Genomic DNA, 19,049 nt, shown 5'->3' on the forward strand with positions numbered 1-19,049 from the left:
CACAGGACTGTCTCAAGTGGCAACACGGCTCTCTTTTAGGGCCAGGTTAAAAGCCTCATCACTGATCCAAGCCTGTTGTTACCCGAGGCTTTGTACCCGAGACCTCGGCTGGCCACAGACAGTACCCACGGGCTCGCGGCACCGAGCTGAGAACGCAGAGCTGAGAACGCACGGCGCAGACTCGCTCGCGGCTGCTCCCACCACGGGTCTGAAGGTAACTCCGGGAGCGCTCTGAATAACGGGGACATGGCTAGACAGTTCCCCGAGATAACTGTTCGCACGCTAGGTCCTGTTGCTTTCAAAAGCACACCTGTGGCACCTTCACCCAGTCAGATTCCGAACCCATGGGGCTGGGAAGCAGGGAGATAAGAGAGATGAAGGAAGCGGCGGGCCTGACTGACGGCTGGGTGTGCTCACAAGGCACCCTCGCCCTTCAAACCCAAAGCCAGACCGCGTGTCGGGAACCAATACGAAAGCATCAAGACATAGGGGGAAGGGGGAGAAGGGGTTGGCCACGACAGTGGGCGGGAGGCTACCAAGGCAGAAAAAAGAGAGAAAGAATGCAGACGTGAAAGGCTGCACAGAAATGGAATACCGAACCGAACAAAATCAAAACTCCCTCAGTTTTCAAACCATCCATCAATTCCTTTTTTTTCCCTCTTACTTTTCTGCCCGGCACGCCAATGGCATGGGAAGCCTGCTTCAGATGGAGAAAATCGTTACAGTCAGTTACATCCGCAAGCTCCAAACCAAGGCTGGGATTACAATGCCTCTGGCTGAAGTGGAGGCGGGGAGTCCGCGCTGGGATTAAGAAGGGGAGAGGAGAGCCTCCTGGTGGGGTCTCTCCATGTCCACAAGCTGTCTCTATATTCCCCTCCCCTCTCCAGTGAGATTGGAAGCTGAGCATCGCGGGGAGCAAAGGGAGGAAACAAACTTCTGCTGGCAGCTCAAATCTCCATGAGGCTGGGGGGGCAGAAGGACCCAGGGTCACCTCTGGCTGGCCTGGTTTATTATAAAAACACACCCCTACCAAAGACACCCGCGTCTCTCCCCTCCATCAGCAGCCCAGGCTACCGCTACCCTTCACGCACATCACACACACACACACAATCTCTTAGGTTCTTGTGTGTACTTAGTGTGTCTCGGACTGAAAAGCAGACGTTGTGTCTCCCATGTAAGGCCACCAGTGGAGCCTCAGTGCTCAGGAGAATGGTCTCCGTGACAACTAATGAGTCAATACTACTCAGTCCCTGGAGAGGTGGCCTAGTGGCACTCCCTGAGCCTGTGACACCTGGGACTCCTGTCCAAGACAGCTGGGTCCTGGAAGCCATGCTCAGCAGGCACAGAGGCAGAGTCTGCTAGGGTCTCCCAGAGACCCCCTTGGGAAAGAAGGCTTCATCCTCAAAGACTTCCACATCAGACAAGAGGACAAGAACCTCTGTGACATTCGGGAGGGAAGAGACCTCAGGAAGGACTTTACTCAGGGGAAGCAAAGTTTCTGTGGAGACCTCCACATTTCCTCTCAGTGCTGGAAGGATGCTCAGAGTAGTGTTTCAAGGCCACATTCTCAAACTGAATTCATATTAGCCTTTTGGCTCGGTATTTTGGGGGACAGGCTTTGAGAAGAAGCCATATAATGGTTACTGGCATGCAACCCAACATCTGAGGGGACTCAGATCCCAAAGGTGCCACCGAAGAAGGGTGTCTGTCCCTCTTCCATCCCCAGAAGCTGCTCCAACAGAAGTAATACTGCACCTCACCAAGTACAGCCACCTGCTCTTCCCAGAGTCCCGCGACTGCTCCCTGGGGCATCCACCTGCCAGAAAGGTCTTACTTTTTTTTTTTTTTTCCTTTTCCTAAGAAAAGGAAATTCATTTTGCTCACAGTCCATTCTGGAATAGCTAAAGGAGCAAAGGATTCACCAGCTCAGCACAAAAAAAAAAAAAAAAAAAAAAGGGCAAGGCATCCTGTCCTACTTTTGATGTGTACAAACTAGTCCCCAAGAGGGTGGGGGAGGGGGTAATTCTTTGGTCTCTGGTTCGCTGCAGAATACCCTTGGTCAATTTTGGCTCTCTTCTATTTTAGGGGGGAAAAAATATTTTCATTTTGTTTTTTCTTTTAAAAATAAAACATTCCCACAAGGGGGAGAAAGTGTTTTTTAAGTGTTAAATCTTAGCCAATGGAGCCCCAGCTGCCCACGTCCACTCCATGTCGCTCTGTGTTCTGCTGATGGCTGCGGGCCTGGAGACCCTCTGGCTGCCAGGCAGGGTGGGGAGCGGGGCTGGGAGAGGCAGGCTCAGTCCAGGAAGCGCTGGCAGGCCTTCTTCCACCGGCAGGCTGTGCACCACTGGTCCCGGTGCTCTATGCCGTACACCTTACGGCACTTCTTGGCTTCGCCGCGGGCTTTCCTGACAAGGAATGAAAACGAGGGTAGCATCACGCAAGGGAGGTTAGACCCAGATCACAGCCAAGCACCAGCCAGCAAACGCGTGCACAGGACTGGGAGGTAGCAGAAGTCAGTGACGTCCACAGCCGGAGACTCATGGCGGAGAAGCCAGCTCCGCTGAGGGTGGCCTCCCTCCGGGGACTAACCTTGGAGACTGCAGTTGGGCAGACTCAAAGTCTAACATCACCAGTGCTGACAGCGGCGGTGGGCAGAAACCCAAAGGCTAAGGACCAGAGGGCTCACCTGGAGGTGCTCTGCGCCCGGGGTGGGGAGGTGACGATCAAGTGAGATTTCACGGTGGGTGGCGGCTGCTGGGGCTCGCTGAAGCTGAGTGACCGGCTCCGGACCTGGGTTTGAGGGGTATAAGCAGAGCTGTGAGCATGAGACCCCCCCCCCAGGAATGACTGCGAGGCACCCTGGGCTCCGCCATGCATGCCTCCCTGAGCCCCAGAGCAGGTGCTGGTGCTGGGAACCGTGCAGCCTCCCCTAGAAGAACATCCTCAGCAGATGGGGTCAGGTCAGGGGGAGACAGGAGCCACCCTTAAGGCTTTCGGGGACTTAGATGGAGTTACCACACAAGGGGTAAATGGAAGCATTGTATTGCCTTAGTGACATCTCCTGTCAACTAGGTTCTGCTGTGTGTGACAGATAATTCTCTGTGGCAGACACTTGAAACGAGAGCCACCCCTACGTGGTTCTAAGGACTTGCAGCGTCTCTCAGTTCAGAGTCAAGGGTACAAGTTCGCGGTGGCCTGAGACTTCTAGCCCAGCCCCCACGGCCTCCGCGTGCTCCTACGATCTCCCGTCTCGCTCTCCTCTCTGACAGCCCCACATTCCCTCCCTTCCTTCCGTCTGGGCATCAGAACTCTGACAAGCACTCACAGACGCTCACGGCGTCTAGGCACAGTGTCACAGCCCATTTCTAAAGGAGAACACTGCTCCTTCCTGACTCGCCCCGAAGTGCCCTTCGAGCGGCTGAGAGGAGCTGTAGCCAGACAGAGGAGGCCGTACGGTGATCTTCGTGAAGTATGGCAGCAGAGACAGGCAACACCAGCCAGGTGCTAGGTTTGTCAGTGACACGGTCCCCCAGCCCTGGGGGTGCATGCAGGAACTTTGGGGGCACTGGAGTACACACTCACCGGAGAGAGCGGGGAGGTGGCGGTAGGGGCAGCAGCCCAGCTGATGCTGGTGTAGATGTGGGGGGAGACGGGGATCTGGAAGGAGGGCAGAGCCTGCGGAGACAAGAGGGTGTCAGCCTGTGCTCCAACTAAGGAAGCATCTGCCTCGGGTCCCATTTGCAACAGAAGGCACACCTCTGCCTAGTCAAGAGCCGAGAAAACGCCAAGACAGCTACACAGGTTTTCCCATGAGCAGCCTCAAGGCATCTAACCCATCACCAGCACCGCCTCCTTCCTCCAGAGAGGCTCCAATTTTACTCTGTAGCCCTCCCCTTGGGGATGCTCATGTGCCAGCCTCAAGATTTAGACCTTACAGGGTGTTATTCGGCGGCTGGGTCACCTATTGAGAACATGCTTCAGGCAAAAAAGTCCAAAGCCTTCTGAGTCTGAGCAGTATGAAGGACAGAGAACTGCCAGGCGATTCCTCAGGACTGGGGATACAGGCAGGGATGCCTGGCTTCGGTCTAGCTCTAACGGTACCGGCCACAATGCCCAGATGTCTGAACCTTAGCCAGACACCAACTAAGTGGCCACTAATTCGAGTGAGGAGAGCCTGCTTATTTTGTCGTTTTTCTTACTGAAAGTACCACTGATTTGGGTTTTGTTTTCTTCGTGTTTTGTTTGCCTTTACTCTGTAGCCCACACTGACCTTGACCTCCCAGGTGCCAGCAGTACAAGCGTGGACAAGCACACCTGGTTGAAAGTACTACTTTTTTATTTACGGACTTGCAGATCGGTTAAGTCTGCTCAAGTCCAACTACAAACACAGAAAAGGTTTTTAAACCAGCATATGGGAATGGGAACCTAGCTTGCAGGGTGAGGGTCATTCTAAATGACGCCGTCCTCCTCAACATGACAACGTTCCCAGGCCCCTGGGAATAATGCAGCTCTCTCCCTTGGCCTGTGCCGTGTCTTCCCGTGTCTTCAGGAAACGGTACTTTGGCAACTTATAATTAGCCCTGGCCAAATCCTCATTGCTAACCCCAGCTCCACCATGCACTTCAAGAGAGCAGGGGTCATGCCCTACTCTAACTGGAAGGCTTACCTAACCCAATGTGGACACCTAGTAGGTGCTCAGAGCAGCTCCATTCAGTGTAACAAACTCCTCAGTGCGAAGGAGTTACCTGGGAAGCCCTACACGATCCTGTCGATTCTTCCAGCCAGTCTTGGAAGTGTCAGCCCTCACTTCACGCTGCACACCTGACATGGTTAGACTTCTCATTTGCACTGAGTGTTACGGTGTCTGCTGTGGCTGTTTCTGAGACAGGGCTTACATGTAGCCCAAGCAGTCCAAACTCCCCACATAGGTGAGGATGACCCTGAACTATTCCTCCTGTCTCCACCCTGAGTGCTGGGATCGCAGGTGTGGGCCCCTGCACTGAGTTTATGCCGTGCTCAGGTTCAACCCAGAGCCCTGTGCATGTTCAGTACCAACTGGCCTACACCCCAGCCTTTCCTTTTCCTTCTCTGGGGAAGTAAGATCAGCCACCCAGCCAAAAGGCTCAGTCTTCCACCAAGGTGCCCAGAGGCCTGGGCTCTGACAGCCGGTGACCACTGAGACCCCAGGCTGACTAAGGCCCCACACATCCGCCTGCTGCACACATACCTGGTATGCGTGGTCAGCCTGAATGTGCCAGAAGGAGCCAGGAGCTGACTTGCTGAGTGCAACAGACGGCAGGGGAGACTCCAGGCCAGCGTGTTCCGGGCCAGAGGCCTGGCCTTTGGGTGGGGGCAACGAAAGAGGAGCAAGGGACGGGCTGGTCACGCGGGAGGTGGGGGCCGGCTCGCCGCCGCTGGGTGTCCCAGGGGCAGGGGGGGCAGCCACAGCCAGAGCAGATTCTTCCTTCAGCTGCATCTCTGTATAGTAAAAGTCTTCCTCCCGCTTGAACTGATCAGAGTCCACCGTGTCCCTGCGTGGAACCGACATTTGGCCATCATTAAGGATATGCTGCCTCGGTGTGAAGCCAGGGGAAAGAAAGGTATAAGGAGGGCCGGGCGGTGGTGGTGGTGGTGGTGGTGGTGGTGGCGGCGGTAGCACACGCCTTTAATCCCAGCACTTGGGAGGCAGAGCCAGGCGGATCTCTGTGAGTTCGAAGCCAGCCTGGGCTACAGAGCAAGATCCAGGACAGGCACCAAAACTACCCAGAGAAACCCTGTCTTGAGAAAAAAGAAAGGTACAAGGAGGAAGTGACTGCCTGTGTGATCCAGGAAGTTGGGGGTGGTACCCAAGAAAAGACCCAAGAGCCCTGCTCTCAGAGGCTACCACCAGGGATTAGAACACGCCCACCTACGGAAGCTGTTCTTCCCGGCACCAGGGCTCGCACAATGGCAACCATGGATGTTGGCGGGAGCCCTCTTGGGGCTCACCCCATCCACAGCATGCTCTCGACCCTGTGAGGCAGTTCACACCGGAGGCGCTGCCCTGAGGGTCCTGTACAGAGACTCACATGTGTCACAGCGCTGATACAGACCTAACTCCGACACACAGACGCAGAGGTACAACTTGGCCACTGTGTCTAAGCCGCAGAATATCTCACCGGTGATTACACCAAACTGTTCTATTTCTACCCAGAACTGAACCATCTTGCTTCCTACCCCAGGTGGGAAGATACCACCCCAAGACACACAAGAGATCACTCTCCGGCAACAGCATCAACCTTGACCATGATGTCAAGAGTCTCCCTGCCCAGAGAAGACACCGTATATTCTGTGGTCAGGGAGGGGGACTGGGCAGTGTCTGGGGTAAGCCGTTTCACAGAAGCATTCTGGGCTGCGAGGCCTGTGGAGTTAGCAGGGGGAGGCACACCTAAAAGGCACGTTAGGGCAAGAGGCACTGAGCTCTGTACCTACCCCAGGTGGAGGGCTTTGACGTGTCGTTTGATGCCCACGATTGAGCGCAGAACCTTGCCACAGCTGGGCCACAGGCACTTGTACATCACCTTCACGGAGTTCTAGGGGGAAAAGAAGTCTTAGTAACTGGAGCGTGTGAATCCTCTCCCCGGGCCTCTCTCGTCACTTGATGAGGACGTCAGCTGGCTGCCATCCTCAGACCTCCAGACCCAAAAGAAAAACCTCTAGGGAAGGGGTTCCCGGAGAGCACAGAAACATGCACAAGAGGACCTGAGAGGTGACCTGGCGGCCACACAAACAAACAAACAAACAAAAAGACACAGTGGCACACACTTGTGATATCAAGGAGCGGCAGAGACGGTAGATCCTGGACTCATGGGCCGCCCAGCCTAGCCTATGTGGTGAGCTCCAGGCCCGTGAGAGAGCCTATCTCAGAAACTAAGATGGGGTGAGATGGGAGAAATGAACAGCACCTCAAGATAATACCTGAGGCTGACCTTTGTGCAGGCTCACCCACAAACATACACCTCCCCCCCCCAAAAAAAAACACGGTAAAGAAAAGGAAGCAGCCTCCATCTAGGGACTTCACAAGAGGTGCAGCAAAGGAAAACTGGCCACACCTGGGACCCGTGGAGTCCCTGCTCCTCGGGGGATGGCCATCTCCACATGCTCGCCAGTCCCCGGTCACCTACCTTCCTCTTGCGTGGGGCTGGTTCGTCCAACAGGAACGGGTCCGAATCGGTCTCAAAGCCATGATCAGTTTGGGGGGACCCAAAGGCGTCACCCAGGTACTTGGGGCTGGCCTGAGGGTGGGGGGGCGAGGGGGTGGAGATACCACTGCTCCCGCTCCAGTGCCCGCTGGTAGTGCTACTGCCGCTGTCCGACACGTCCCCGCTCTCCTTCCAGGGGTCACCGCAGGCTGCGCGGGAAACTGGCCAGGGAGAGAGGTGAAAGGACACTCAAGGGGCTTATCCCCAGGGACAAAGAAGAAAAAAAAAAAGGAGTACGTACATGATAAAAATGAAAACATTACTAAATTTTAATTAATAAAGAAATCTCTTCCCGCGATACAAGACGAGGGAGGGCAGGTGCAAACGCTAGGGCAATTTCTGGCACTACAACTGCTCTGCCCGGTGGACATTTTCTGCCCCGGCCACATGGGTCATCACTGACCACCGCAGGCACACTGCAACTGTATTTCGCGGAGGACGAATACAAAGAGTGTAATTAAAACCTAGTTCATGCTGTACATGCTTAAAGGAGGACCCTTCTTAGCTCCAGCCTGGCCGAGAACCTTCATAGGGCGGTGGCAACACGGGATACCTTCCTGATGAATTTCCTGAAAAGCGCTTTTCAGTCATTTCAACTTGGACAAGTGCATGAACCTCTGTGAGTGCAAAGTAACTTCTCAGAACTTTCAGAGGCTCTGGGCTCTGGTCTGTCATTGCTGTGGCCACCTGCCCCCTCAGACTCAAATGTCTGAGAAGGAAGAATACAAATAACAAGTGGAGTTTTTTTTTGTTTTTTTGTTTTGTTTTTATCAAGACAGGGTTTCTCTGTGTAGCTTTGCGCCTTTCCTGGATCTCACTCTGTAGACCAGGCTGGCCTCAAACTCACAGAGATCTGCCTGCCTCTGCCTCCTGAGTGCTGGGATTAAAGGTGTGCACCACCACCGCCCGGCTAACAAGCAGGATTTTTATGCTTAGTTCTTTCTTTGATTAATTTAAAAAATATTTTAAAATTTAAGATTAATTTAAAAAATATTTTAAGTTTAAAATTTTTAAATATTTAATATTTTAAATTGTTAATATTAAAAAACATTTTACTTTGTTCTCTTTTTTTTTGTGGAATGGTGAGGATAAAACTGGGAGCCTTGTTCATACTAGGAGAGCACTCTAGCACTGAGCGAAACCTCAAGCCTAGTGGGTTTTTTTTGGGGTTTTGTTTACTTTTTTGATCGCTGGGTCTGTAGGCTGCTTCAGGCTCAAGCCGGACTCTCGGGCCTTGCCTTCAAATCCAAGCCAACTGATGGCATAAGATGATCTGGAAGTCTAATACATGAGAACAGCAAGAGAGAGAGAGAAGACACTTCTGCTCCCTGCAGCCCCAGCTTCCTATCCAGACATACCGAGTCTCCTGACCCGAGGCTTGAAGAGACACTGCCACACCCTACGTGTGATCAGGACAGATCTGAAGCTGGGCCAACTCTGAGGCCCCATGTTTCCAAACAAGACTCTCTTTACTTCTAGGAGACCCTTGCCCAAACAGGATGCTGGGTAGGGAACCCCCTCCTGCCCAGATGCCCTGACCTAGTCTTAAAATTCTCATCACTCCCTGACCTAGTCTTAAAATTCTCATCACTCCCTCTTCCCGGAAACCGAGAGGTCACCAGAGCTACACACAGAGTTTAAAACAGCGGAACTCAAGAAGCAGCCAAAGCAACCGATCACGGATGCATGCACAATCACGGACGCATGCACGTGGGCCCAAGAGGGAACTCCTGCCACGTGATCTCCCCTTGGGCTCCTTTCCTGAATCCGCTGACTCAACGTCTTGGACTCCTTAAACCTACTGAGAACTTGGCACCCCTCCTCTGGGTCTTCCTTGGTGCACAATAAAGCAGGCTGCACTGCTGGGATTGACCACTAGGTGTCCCCAGGTGCGGTGACAGCCTCCGGGTGGTGTCATTAAATTGGCTTTCACTCCAAGGAGCTTACTTGTGAGGGACACTTGTAAAGGCCACTTTCCTCTCAGTATGAATTAGAATTAGCTACAAACTGGTAAATGGCTTCTAGGACTGGCAGATAAGGAATTTCCGGTAAAATAACTCAAGTCACTACCAGTCCTGTCAGAAGACTTTACTCTGCAATCCTTCTCTAATGTTTGCCCCCCAAGTACTGGTAAAACGTTTGGGATTATAACCAGAAGACTTCTGTTTGTATCTATAAATTTGAAGTCATTCTATTAGGGACTTTTTTTTATTACAGTGTGTGTGTGTGTGTGTGTGTCATGGTGCATAAGTGGAGGTCAGAGGACAATTTAAGGGAGTCAGTTCTCTAATCCCACCATGTGGGTCCCAGGGACCAAACACAGGATGTCAGGCTCGGCAACAAGCACCTTTACCCAGGGTCTTTTCAAAGGCCTATACTATTTGGTTTGTATAAAGCAACCAGATCTGAGACTTCAGCTCAGGTGTTTGGCCTGTAAGCCCACGCCGATGCATGAGGCTGACTTAGGCGCTCAGAAGTGAGTGCTGGCTGATAATGGGAAGCCCCTAGGGGACCACCAAGCACAGTTCTGCTTTTGTGAACTAAATAAATGTTCCTGGAGGCCTTGTCCAGGATCCCACAGACCTCCCTTGAGTGGCCATCTTGGCTGAGGCGCTGAGTCCAATCACTGCCACAGAGCACCAAGGAGTTTCTGCTCAGAGGAGGAAACTGAGCTCCTGATCAATAGCCCTGAGAGCCTCCAGGACCCTATGGCCAAGCCACTATGGAGACAAGAAGCTGGAGGGAGCGAGCATCGGTCGCGGGCCTCTGCCATGCCAGGAACCAGTCCAACCCCACTTGCTCACCAGAGAAGATGGGCTCGGCCCCAGGAGGACTCTGTACCACAGGACTGCAAGACAGAGACGTCAGCACCATTGCGGCCATCATCTCATCCATCTCCACTGCATCCGACTTCCTGGATTCAAACGGGGGGGGGGGGGGGGGTGGCTTACTTGCCAGGCCGGGCTGGGAAGATGAAGCACCCACATTGGCTTACTTTCACGGGATCTCACCTTACACTGCTGTGCTATCCGCCCGGAGCCCCCACCCCAACAACCTGCAGGAGCTCAACGTGGAAAGGAAAGCAACAGTCTGTGAGAAGTGCTTCTTCCGGGCGGTGTTTCAGTGAGCCCAGGACATGTGCAGGTGGGGCCCCTGCTAAAACGGGGGGGCTGACACCTGAAGACAGCAGCTCTCCCCAAACTCTCCTCCTAACCCCACAACTTCAAATGGAACATTTTATTTGGGGGCAGCAAAGAGAAGAGTCAAAAACGATAAGCTGAAGCATGGGAACAAATGAGGCCCACTGGAATCTAAACACTAAAATTACCTCCTTCCCCTGCCTTATATTCAAATTTAAGAGGAAACAATTACACTAATGGATTTTTCTCTCCCCTCTGCCAAAATAAACACAGCATTCTGTTAGCTTCTGAACGTCAACAGAACCTATTACATAAGCCAGTGAGCAAACAAACCAGGATAAAAGAAATAACCAGATGAAACCACCTCCCACTGCGAAGCTCCATGCTCCAACAGGCTGCAGAGAATTTTACATGTGCTTTTTTTCTCCTTTAAATCCATACAGTTATATGGTTTGGAAGTAAAATATGCACTATCTGAAATCTAAAGTATTTGGGGGAAATTAGAATATAATAAACTGCCAGTGGCCTGCCTATTTCAAAGGACTGTATTCGCCCATTATTTATACACCAGGTCTACCAAACTGTGCACCTGGGTTGGAAGCAGAAGGACCAAGGCCATCAACCTATTAAGGAGTACTTTACATGATCTTTGGGTTTTCACTTCCCCAGAATAGAACAATAAGATTTTTTTCTGGCCTTTCACTGGATCCATGGTCAGCAATGCTGCTCCACTGGTCTGAAAACACGGGTCTGCTGGGCCAGCAGGGTGGTTCAGTGGGTAGAAGTGCCTGCTGCCAAGCCTGACTAGCTGGGGTCGGTGCGCAGGACCCACGGAGCAGAAGAGAACTGGCTCCCGAAAGCTGTCCTCTGGCATCCACAGGTGCACCACAGCATGCACACGTACCCCATACATAATCAATAATAAATGTAATTTAAAAAACGTTATGCCACCTGGTCTACCAACAGCCCCCATACCCACGAAAGGGGGTGGAATAGAGTTCAGCCGTTTGCATATCTTACATGCAAAATCATCTCAGCTGGCCAAGTTTCTTGTTTTTAATTATTATTATTATTATTATTATTATTATTATTATTATTATGTTTGTGCATGCTGTGTGAGCATTAGTACACTCATGCCATAGCACATGCGTGGAGGAGGTCAGAGAACAGCTCTGTGGAGTAGGCTCCTCTTTCCACCTTTACATGGGTTCCAGGCACTGAACTCAGGTGGCTGGGCTTGCATAGATAGTGCTTTAGACACACTGAGCCAGCTCCCAGCTCCAGATTCTCCTTTTAAATCTTAAAAGAACAATACAGATAGACTATAAGGTGTACATCGGGATCTAGAGTCCCAGGGTGACATCATATCATTGAGCTCCAAATCAGAATATCCATTCTTTAGCCAATGGTTCTTAGCACCCAAGGGAAGAATCAGACCAGCTTGTTTCAGATACAGGCTGCCGCCGCCTGTGTCTCCAGTTTTGAGCCAAGAAAGGATGGCTTTATCTTTTAAATGCTATTTCAGAATCAAAAGCATTTTCCTTCCTGACAGATGATACATAAAAATGATACCGAATCACACTAAAGTCTGGGGACCCTGGTTAGTTCCCAATGAAGCATGGCGTGCCTCCAGGCTTTTATGTCCACAGCTACTGCAGCAAGTAGCAATGACGGAGTCTGCTTGGCCCACAAGGCTGAACTCACTTCTCTCTGCCCTGTACAGAACCAGTACTGGCACTTGGTCTCATCTGTTCCTGTCTCTTCTCATGAGAAATTAGGAGCTGAGTTTACACCTTCACCAAACCAAATAGCTGTAACCCCTAAGAGAGTTTTGGAGAAGAAAGGATGTTACCTAGGCTTCCTTCCCTATCTAGCCTCACCATCCCAGCCAGTAGGCATCCAAGACCCCCACATTCCTCCCACCAGATCCCAGCCCATATCTACAATCCTCGCCACTTCTACAAACCTCTTTGGGACATCGATGTTCCGAGACACGGGTCTGTAGGCTGGCACCTGGGATGTGGGACCCTGCAGCTCCGCCAGCCACACCTCTTCCACTTTACAGCAAACCTGTAACTTCTGGTCCAGCAGCCGGACCGTCACCTTGTCCTCAGGCCAGCTGTGCTGCTCCACCAGGCCCTTGCACTCCTGACCCCCGTACCACACACAGACCTGCAGGGGAATGATGGCCAATGGTCAACACTCGGGAGTTTCCACACCAAAGCCCTTATGGATCCCAGTTCCAGGGATCAGGTTATCTGCTGCAGTCTGTGCTTTGATGCACTCCTCTTTAATTTGTACATGCTGAGATCTGGTAGGCACCCCCAGTGTTCACATGTTAGACACTTAACCCCCAAGACCAGTGTCCGGAAGTGGGGTCTAGTACGCGTGAATATGCCATGAGAACTGCCGCTCTCTCAAATGGCCTGTCCTAACAGGAGAGAATTATCCTGCCTCTGTGGGGCAGGCAGAGAGCGTGTGAAGTGTTAGGAGGGTGATGGAGGAACCTCATACTCTCCTGTCCTTATCCTCCTCTCGAACTTCCCAGTTTCCAGAAGTTTGAGCAGAATACACTAGTGTCTATACATTTCCCCAATCTTGGCTATTCCATTATAGCAGCCTAAATGGGCCAGAAGAAGCAGGCATGTATGCCCAGGCACCTGCTGCTGTCCGCCCAAACACTCAGGCTAGCCACACGGGATCAAATCTTCCTCCTAGAGCTCCCTACACACCTCCCATCCTAGAGGATACTGAGCAGGCCAGCAACTGGGGTTTCTCTGAACCCCAACTCTATATCCATCCTTCAGTTACTCACCACCACCACCCTTGCCTCTGAACTCGTAAACACCTCTTACTCAATGCTTTTCTTCTGGAGAGTTCTAAGTCTCATTCTCCCCAGTACGTACTGGAAAGGGAGAGGCAGACTGCTCTCTCGTCAGGGTACCTGGAAGTTGGAAGGCTACCTTATCTCATGAGGACAAAGGTCTAGGGGGCACCAAGCCTCATGAGAAGTCAAAGGCCAAGTCTGTAGATGGACCCTGGAGAAGGCAACGGCAGGAGCCCATGAATCTAGATCTAGTGATGAATCAGGTCTAGGTGACCATGAGCCCAGCCATGGCAAGGGGATGCAAGGAAAACAAAAACAAAAACAAAACAGTTCTTATCAGATTTGGACTACCCCTCCATCTGCAGCTTCTGCAAATCTCTTCTCTGGCGCCTATAGTCTAAGGTCCTTCTCCTTGCTCCCTACATTTGTGAAGTGAAGCAGACAAAAGGCCACTGAGTTGAGGCCATGCTTTCATCTGAGGTTCTGAGCATCCCAGGATGCCTGGCCACTTTCTCTTCCACAGGACAATCATGGAGATGCCCTGGTCTGAAATGACAGTACATTCTCTGCCGAGCCCCAGTGTGTAGGACTTCCAGCCTATCACCTTAGGTACGGCGAGTCTGCCAATCCCAACACTCAAGAGACAGGGTACCCGTCCACGTTAGGATCAACCTACCTTCTGTCCGGGCTGAAAGGCCACCTGTGGGGGGCCTGAGGTACCCAGAGCCTTGAGGACCTCCTTGGGCTGCTCCTGGCACATAGGGTCCTTCGAGGTAAGTGAGGGCTTGGGCGTGGCTCCTTCGGGCACTTCTATCTGTGGTTCCAAGGGTAGGCTGGTCCCCAGTGGCACCTCAGAGGCACTAGGTCCCAACACCCGGGCTCCCAAGAGGGAGCGCTTTCCAAGGCGTCGGGACAGCATGCTGGATACTCTGTTACGTCTGCTGAGAGACAAAAGTGGCAGTGAGTAAACTTTCTCTCTCTCTCTCTCTCTCTCTCTCTCTCTCTCTCTCTCTCTCTCACACACACATACACACACACCTCTCTCTCTCTCACACACACACACACACACACACACACACACACACACACCTCTCTCTCTCACACACACACACACACACACACATACACACACACCTCTCTCTCTCTCACACACACACACTCGAGTGCTCACAACTGAGTTTCTGTGCATGCATGCCCCAGCACATGTGTGGAAATCAGAGAACAACTTGGAGGAATCAGTCCTCTCTCTGCCATGTAGGTCGTGAGGATAAACTCAGGGCCTCGGGCTTGTTGGCGGGCTGAGCCATCCTGCTGGCTCGATCTTTTCTGTCTACAGAAAACTGACACCTATTCCTAGGAGGTCATCTGAAAACTATTGACAAACTCAAAGAAAATAAAATCACTTGTGAACCTGCCTCCCAAAGATACCCACTCCTCCCCACTCCTGGGTTCATATTTTTATTGTTATTTTTAAGACTCCCATTCCATGTAGCTCAGGCCGGCGCTTCCTATGCAGCTGAGGATGACCTTGAATTTCTGACCCCCCCTGCCCCCATCTCTCACCATGTGTTCACCACCATGCCCATTTTATGTGGTGCTGGAGGACAAACCGAGGGCTCCAGGCATGCTAGGCAAGTCCTTCACCAACCGAGCCACATGCCCAGCCCTGACTCCCATTTCCCCCCTAAAAACATCCCACCCTCCTTCTTTTATAACTGTGCTCGGATTTTCTGTTCTTGTTTTGTTCTGTTGTTGAGACAAGGTCTTGCTACTGCTGGCCTGGAACTTACTACCCAAGTCAAGCTGGCCTTGACCCGGGGCAATCCTCCCGCCTGAGCGTCCTAAGTACGAGGATCACAAGTAAGAGCCGATTCCCCCAGTTCTGCCACACTTTATTTCTATAAAAATGAAGTCATTTCTGGTAAGCTGGTTTTCACTTAATACGACAGCTGAGTTTTTCCCTACATCAGTAAGTGTTGATCTGTACAAATGGCCACCAGTCTTTTCTTAGAAAAGTGAACGCTGCTGCTTTAACAAACTCCCCCATTACTTCCTGGAAGTCCAAGTCCCTATTCTGATCTCTCACCTATTCTGCCTCCACCAGGCACCCCCTGAGCCAACCCCCACCCCCCCAGCTACCATAGCTTCCTTCCTGAGGTTCCAATCCATGATTGCCCGATGAGCACCAAGGGCGTCTGTTAGATACACAGATTACCAAGCTGGGTTCGCTCCAAAGCTGCCGACAACTTTGGATACCCACCACGAAACTAACAACACCGGGACTGGACAGGTAGCTCCATGGTTGAAAGCACTGGCTTTTCTTCCAGAAGACCACGTCTGTCTGGTTCCAGTACCCACGTGGTTGCTCACAACCGTAACTCTAGTTCCAGGGATTCCAATGCCCTATTTCTGGCCTCTGCCAGCACCAAACAGTGCACAGACAGACAGACAGACATGCACACAAAGCACTTGTATGCACAAAGTAAAAGTAATAAATCATCAAACAGATGAAGAAAGACCAGTCTCTGGCAACTCACACTTCCCTCCTCCTCCTCCCAGCCATCCTGTGCCTCTCAAGCCCTCTTGGTCTCCATGCATACTCCTGGTCTCTGCCGTTCAAGGTCTGTTTGTCCATTCAGCTGATATCTAGCTGAAGAACAGCTAGGCGTGGAGCACATTTCAGTTGTGGTGGGGCCAGGGTAGGCATCAAAACTCCGGGGCTTTCAGAACCTGATTCTCACTGCTGCTTCCCCAGCCCAGAACACCATCAGGCTAACTGCACACCGGCTAACTGTCTCAACAAGGCATTCCAGAACATTCATCCTCCTCTCCCTCCCCTTTCTCCTTCCTTCCCAACCCATAACCAGAAGCCTATCAGGGCCATCGAGGTAACTCAGTGGATAAAGTCACTTTCCATCAAGGCTGATGACCCGAGATCAATCTGCAGGACCCACACCATCGACCAACTCACGTAAGTCATCCTCTGACCTACACACACACACACACACATACATACACACACACACACACACACACACACACACACACACACACACACACACACTATAGTGAACTGCATCTCCTAAATACCCTTCTAATACTTATTAGCATCCACTGTCTTTGAACAGGTCTATAAGCCTTTACTTTCTGCTCTGGTCCAGAAGTAGCTCAGGGTTGATTTGTCTGGGTCTCACCCCGCCTCCTGCCCCCCACCCCCACCCCCTACCCCCCACATCTTGCTTCTTTTCCCAACTAGCCAGACAAGTTCTGCTAGCAACCATGTCTACAACCACCAACTAAGACAGGAAAAAAAATAGCCATGAAAGAGGAGGCAGAGAGGGTGAAAGAGCCAGAGGGGACAGAGGACACCAAGGAAACAAGGCCTCTAAATCAACAGGATCAATGCTCATAGGAGCTCACAGAGACGGAGGCAGCATGCACAGGACCTGCACGGGTCTGCACCAGATCACCCCCATATAGATGACGGCTTCCAGTTTAGTGTCTTTATAAGATTCCTGGGTGTTGGAACAAGGGGGTCTCTGGCTAGTTGGGAAAGAGCCCTTGGGCTCTTTCCTTTCTGTTAGTCTGTCCTTTCCAATTTCAATGTGATGGCTTTGTTTTATCTTACTGTATTTTATTTTAAATGAGTGAATAAAAACCTAGCCACTAGGGTAAAGGCTAACCACTGAACTACACCTGCTGGGAGAGGGAAAAATCAGTTTTCTCCAATGGCGTGACACTGGGGGTATCAACTACTCCAGAGCAGCCTCACATTCAGCAGATGAGCAACATATAATGGACTCAAGTTTGGTTTTTGCTTTTTTTTTAAAATATTTTATTTGATTACAGGTATTATTTTTTTCTGTTTTGATATTGCTTTGTTTTCTTGGTTTGGAAGCATTGTTTTATTGAGTTTTTATTTACTTATTTTAGAAAGAGCTTAAAAGTTGGGGGGTAAAGAGGGGAGGAAACTGAAAGGACTTGGAGGAGGGAAGAATATAATCAAACATTTAAACTGAGAAATCATTTTAAGTAATAATAACATAATAAAAAAGAAAAAACAACAATAACAAAAGGATAATAAAAAAGTGACAGCCTCAGGAGGCAGAGGCAGGCGGATCTGTAAACTTGAGGCCAGCCTGGGCTACAGAGAGTGCCAGGACAGCCAGGACTACACAGAGAAACCCTGTCACAGGAAGAAAAAAAAAAAAGAAGAAAGAAAAGAGAAAAAAAAGTGGCAAATACCGAGCACAGTGGAATGGCCGGTTCTCAGCAGCCGCTGTTCAAAGGGTGTAATCTGATATCTTGGCAGCTTGGCCAGGAGCCCCCAAGAAACAAAGCAAAGATGTGGCATGCAGAGTCCCCAAGTTAGGTGGCTAGTGCCTTCGCACTCGCATATTGTAGTCACTCTTTGTGACTACAATTAAAAGAAAGCGTGTATCCTGGATAAATGGCTTTTAAACTGCAGCCACTGGGCCAGGCGTGGCTTGGTGTAGAGTGCAGGCCTGGTGTAGGAGAGGCCCTGGGTTCAATCCCAGGCACAGGCAAGACTGGAGCACAGTGAAGGGAAGCTAGAGTGTAATACCACTTACTGACAACAGGTGGAAGCACTACCACGGAGAAACCACCAGCCCTTTGCCTGGCAAAAAAATTAAAATTAAAAATAAATAAAAAAATGAAAAAAAAAAATCCCAGGAGCCACCCCCACTTTCCTGAGCCGGAAGTTTGGGGTTTCTAGTACTGAAAATGAAGGCAGTGGTGTTTCCAAACCTCCTGGGTTCCTGGTCTTCAGAAAGAACCTGAGATGTTTGGGCAACAAACTCTGATGATGTTTTTGGAAGCCCGTCTTCTTTTTAAAGAATGCTCTTCTGTTGGTTGGGAAGCCCGTACCTTCCAGAGGCCAGAGGCACAAACAGGCACAACTTGCCTACTTCTGGCCCGTTTCCACAGGCTGGCTACCTTCTCAAAGATCCACTCAAAAAACACACATTATGCTTTCAGGGTTCAGAAGGAATGAGGCACTAACAACAGAAGCTGGCTGGGAAGATGGGTAGAGGGGCAAGGTCGCACCTACTCCAGGGATGCTAGTTGGTCACCGGGCATGGAGGATCTCACCCTGCCCCCTAGCATGCTCCTCCCACTGGTCTCTTTCAGGCCCCTCTTCCCCAGGTTCTGCTTCTATCTACTCCTCCCTGGATGCTTTCTTGGATGCTCCTGATGGTTCCTAGACCGGCCATCCCCCGGTTTGCCACGTGGTTCTGTAACAGCAGTGAAAAATGAAGAAACCCATACTGTAGAGAAACAAGGCCTGGACTTCAGCGTGTGGCCAAATGCTGCTTTCTGGTTTTACATTCTCCACTTACAGGGTTCCTGCAGAGGCATCAACTCATGCCAAAGCGGTCTCAGCACATAAGTAAGGGGGAACTGGGACCCCAAGTGCTGTCACCAATAGGAAAGGGGTGGCTTGTGTACTCTGGCCAATGTCTGGAGACGGTTAGCCCTCGTCCACACTCAGCAAACACATCCTGATGTGCTAATGGCCTTTAATGCAGACATCTGCCGTGAGTTACGTAACTGGACCTAACAGGAACAATAAACTCCATGGTCCAGAGTCACAAACTGCCATTCATCACATGATGGCTGCTGGACCCCGGCACGTCTCAGCACACGTCTGCAAGCGCATGGAGCTGCACACAATGGTTGCGCCTCTCACTACCCAGGGGCATCGCACGCAGCATGCCATGACATCACCCACCCGCACTTCTAGGACACAGGTCATAAGCCAGTGATTTATTACACAACTCATGGGACGTCTGTCAAAGGTGAGGAGGGTGAAGT

General features: G+C 51.2%; 1 protein-coding gene across 2 annotated transcripts in view; it reads right to left on the reverse strand.

Annotated features, from left to right (window-relative positions):
- Positions 1-2,296: 2,296 nt before the first annotated feature.
- Znf395 (zinc finger protein 395) overlaps positions 2,297-19,049 on the reverse strand; it is a 40,634-nt gene continuing 23,881 nt past the window's right edge. Inside the window, exons 2-10 of one of the 2 annotated variants that reach the window (XM_028890015.2) lie at positions 13,888-14,152; positions 12,351-12,556; positions 10,049-10,158; positions 7,167-7,405; positions 6,475-6,575; positions 5,231-5,534; positions 3,586-3,678; positions 2,690-2,793; positions 2,297-2,408 (exon numbers count right to left, since the gene is read on the reverse strand). In XM_028890015.2, coding sequence (XP_028745848.1) covers positions 2,297-2,408; positions 2,690-2,793; positions 3,586-3,678; positions 5,231-5,534; positions 6,475-6,575; positions 7,167-7,405; positions 10,049-10,158; positions 12,351-12,556; positions 13,888-14,130 — 1,512 coding nt within the window. In that variant the 5' untranslated portion in view covers positions 14,131-14,152. The remainder of the gene's footprint in view (positions 2,409-2,689; positions 2,794-3,585; positions 3,679-5,230; positions 5,535-6,474; positions 6,576-7,166; positions 7,406-10,048; positions 10,159-12,350; positions 12,557-13,887; positions 14,153-19,049) is intronic. The other variant, XM_028890014.1, reaches the window with a different exon arrangement.

The sequence above is a fragment of the Peromyscus leucopus genome, chromosome 9, assembly GCF_004664715.2.
Source record: "Peromyscus leucopus breed LL Stock chromosome 9, UCI_PerLeu_2.1, whole genome shotgun sequence".
NCBI lineage: Eukaryota > Metazoa > Chordata > Mammalia > Rodentia > Cricetidae > Peromyscus > Peromyscus leucopus.